At 41.8% G+C, this 2,177-nt stretch overlaps 1 protein-coding gene across 2 annotated transcripts in view; it reads left to right on the top strand.

The window, feature by feature from the left end:
- Positions 1 to 2,177, top strand: part of SNRNP40 (small nuclear ribonucleoprotein U5 subunit 40) — a 45,899-nt gene that overhangs the window by 4,814 nt on the left and 38,908 nt on the right. For both annotated transcript variants that reach the window (XM_008056383.1, XM_021711520.1), the window contains exon 3: positions 1,478 to 1,571. In XM_008056383.1, coding sequence (XP_008054574.1) covers positions 1,478 to 1,571 — 94 coding nt within the window. The remainder of the gene's footprint in view (positions 1 to 1,477; positions 1,572 to 2,177) is intronic.

Consider the following 2,177-nt stretch of genomic DNA (forward strand, 5'->3'; position numbering starts at 1 on the left):
CGCAGGCTCAGGCAATCCACTCACCTCAGCCTCCCAAAGGTGCGGGATTACAGGCTGAGCCACAGAGCCCGGCCGAGATAACTTTCTTTTCCCGGTGATACAAAGTCCCTTTAATTTGTACCAGAATCCTAGCATACGGGAAGGAAGAAGGGGATCTAAAAATGGCAATTCTCTTAAGTAATCCACCTGTACATCATTAGAATCTGCCATTGATTCAACTGCTAGTTGGTGTTGATACCCATTTTTTAGAAATAAATAGAAAAAATCATTTGGGGGACATCATGAGATAATGCCAGAGAGTAACTAACAAGCATCTGACTTTACGCCTTCTGACTACATCTGCTGGATTATGAAATGAAATGAGTTCTTAGGCTCTCTTCTGCTAACTCTGTTCCTCAAGGTAGATGATGTCAGTTTTTACTGGCCATTTTGATTTAAATGTTCTAGTTCTCAGTGGTCTTTAAACTTACTAGTGGCCAGCCGGACGTGGTGGCTTATGCCTTTAATCCTATCACTTTAGGAGGCTGAGGTAGGAGAAATTGTCTGAACCCAGGGGTTACAGACCAGCCTGGGCAGCATGGCGAGACCTCGTTTCTACATAAATCAAAAATCTCAGCCAGGCATGGTGGTGCACATCTGTAGTTCCCGTTACTTGGAAGCCTGAAGCAAAAGGATCGCCTGAACCCAGCAGGTCAAGGCTTCAGTGGCCGTGAGTGTGCCACTGCATTCCAGCCAGGGCTGCAGAGTAAGACTCCAACTCAAAAAAAAAAAAATTTAGTAGTTGCCAACCATCTGGAAGGCAAAGAGGTCTTCACAGAACATATATAAATAGTGATGTGCTTAAACTACAGTTTATTTATTTATTTTTTTTGGTTTTTTTGAGTTGGCGGCCACTGCATTCCAATCTGGGTGACAGAGTGAGATTCCAACTCCAAAAAAAAAAAGAAAAGAAAAATAGCTTATCTGTATGTACCTCTTATGTGTATGAGTGATTCTTTCATACTTCACTCTGCTAGACCAAGCTTCCTGAAGACAGGAACTGTATCCACTCATTTACCCCAGCACCTGGCATATAGTAGGTACTTAGTACATGTAGAATGAATAAATGTAGTATTAAGTCATTGCCATCTGACTTTCCAGTTTGGACTTCCTAGGTCTTTCATAAGGGCTGTCATTTTATAGTATGTTTTCAGATTGGCATAGATAAGTAGTAGTGGGTGCCAACTTTTTTAAATTACAGGAGGATAAGTTAAGATTTTTAAAAATTATATCTTAATTTTTTTAACCTAAAAATTGTAAAAATATTGCCATTTTTATTTTCATGTCAGGAAAATTGGTACACTTAGTACAACCAGTAGTGTCCGAGGAGTATAATTTGAGAATAGTTTTTTGGTAAATTGTTATGTACTCTTTCCACAGCCAGTAATGAGTTTTCTTTTGCCTAGTAATACTCACAGAACTCCTGTTTCCCCAACAGTGTTGTGGAATGTCTACGGTGACTGTGATAACTATGCTACATTGAAGGGACACAGTGGAGCAGTGATGGAACTACATTATAACACAGATGGCAGGTGAGTATTCTGCATAGTGAAATGACCACTGCTTTTCATACTAATTCTTCTTAGCATCCTTTTACCTTTCATCCTTGAATTTTCTCTCTCAGGAGACCCTGCTATCAAAAACTACTACATTTTGGATAGCTACTTAATTATCCTTATCACTGTTACCTCAAGTGAGGTGTTTATTGTCTATCTATACAAATATATCATCTCTGTCATCTTACATTTCAAGAGTCCAGACTTGAGTTGGAGTCTCACTCTGTCACCCAGGCTAGAGTGCAGTGGCACACTTACAGCCACTGCAGCCTCAACCTGCTGGGCTCAGGTAGTCCTTCCACCTCAGCCTTCCAAGTAGCCAGAACTACACACGTGTGCTACGATTGATTTATTGTAGAGACAAGTTCTTGCCAAGTTGCTCAGGCTGATCTCAAACCTGTGGGCTCATGCATTCTACTCACCTTGGCCTCCCAAAGTGCTACAATTACAGGCTGAGCCACTGTACCTAACATTTTTTTTTTTTGAGTTGGAGTCTCACTCTGTCGCCCAGACTGGAGTGCAGTGGCCACTCCCAGCCACCGCAGCCTCGACCTGCTGGGCTCCGGCGATCCTTCTGCCTCA

The sequence above is a fragment of the Carlito syrichta genome, unplaced genomic scaffold, assembly GCF_000164805.1.
Source record: "Carlito syrichta isolate Samal-C Ts95f unplaced genomic scaffold, Tarsius_syrichta-2.0.1 Scaffold302336, whole genome shotgun sequence".
NCBI classification, from domain to species: domain Eukaryota; kingdom Metazoa; phylum Chordata; class Mammalia; order Primates; family Tarsiidae; genus Carlito; species Carlito syrichta.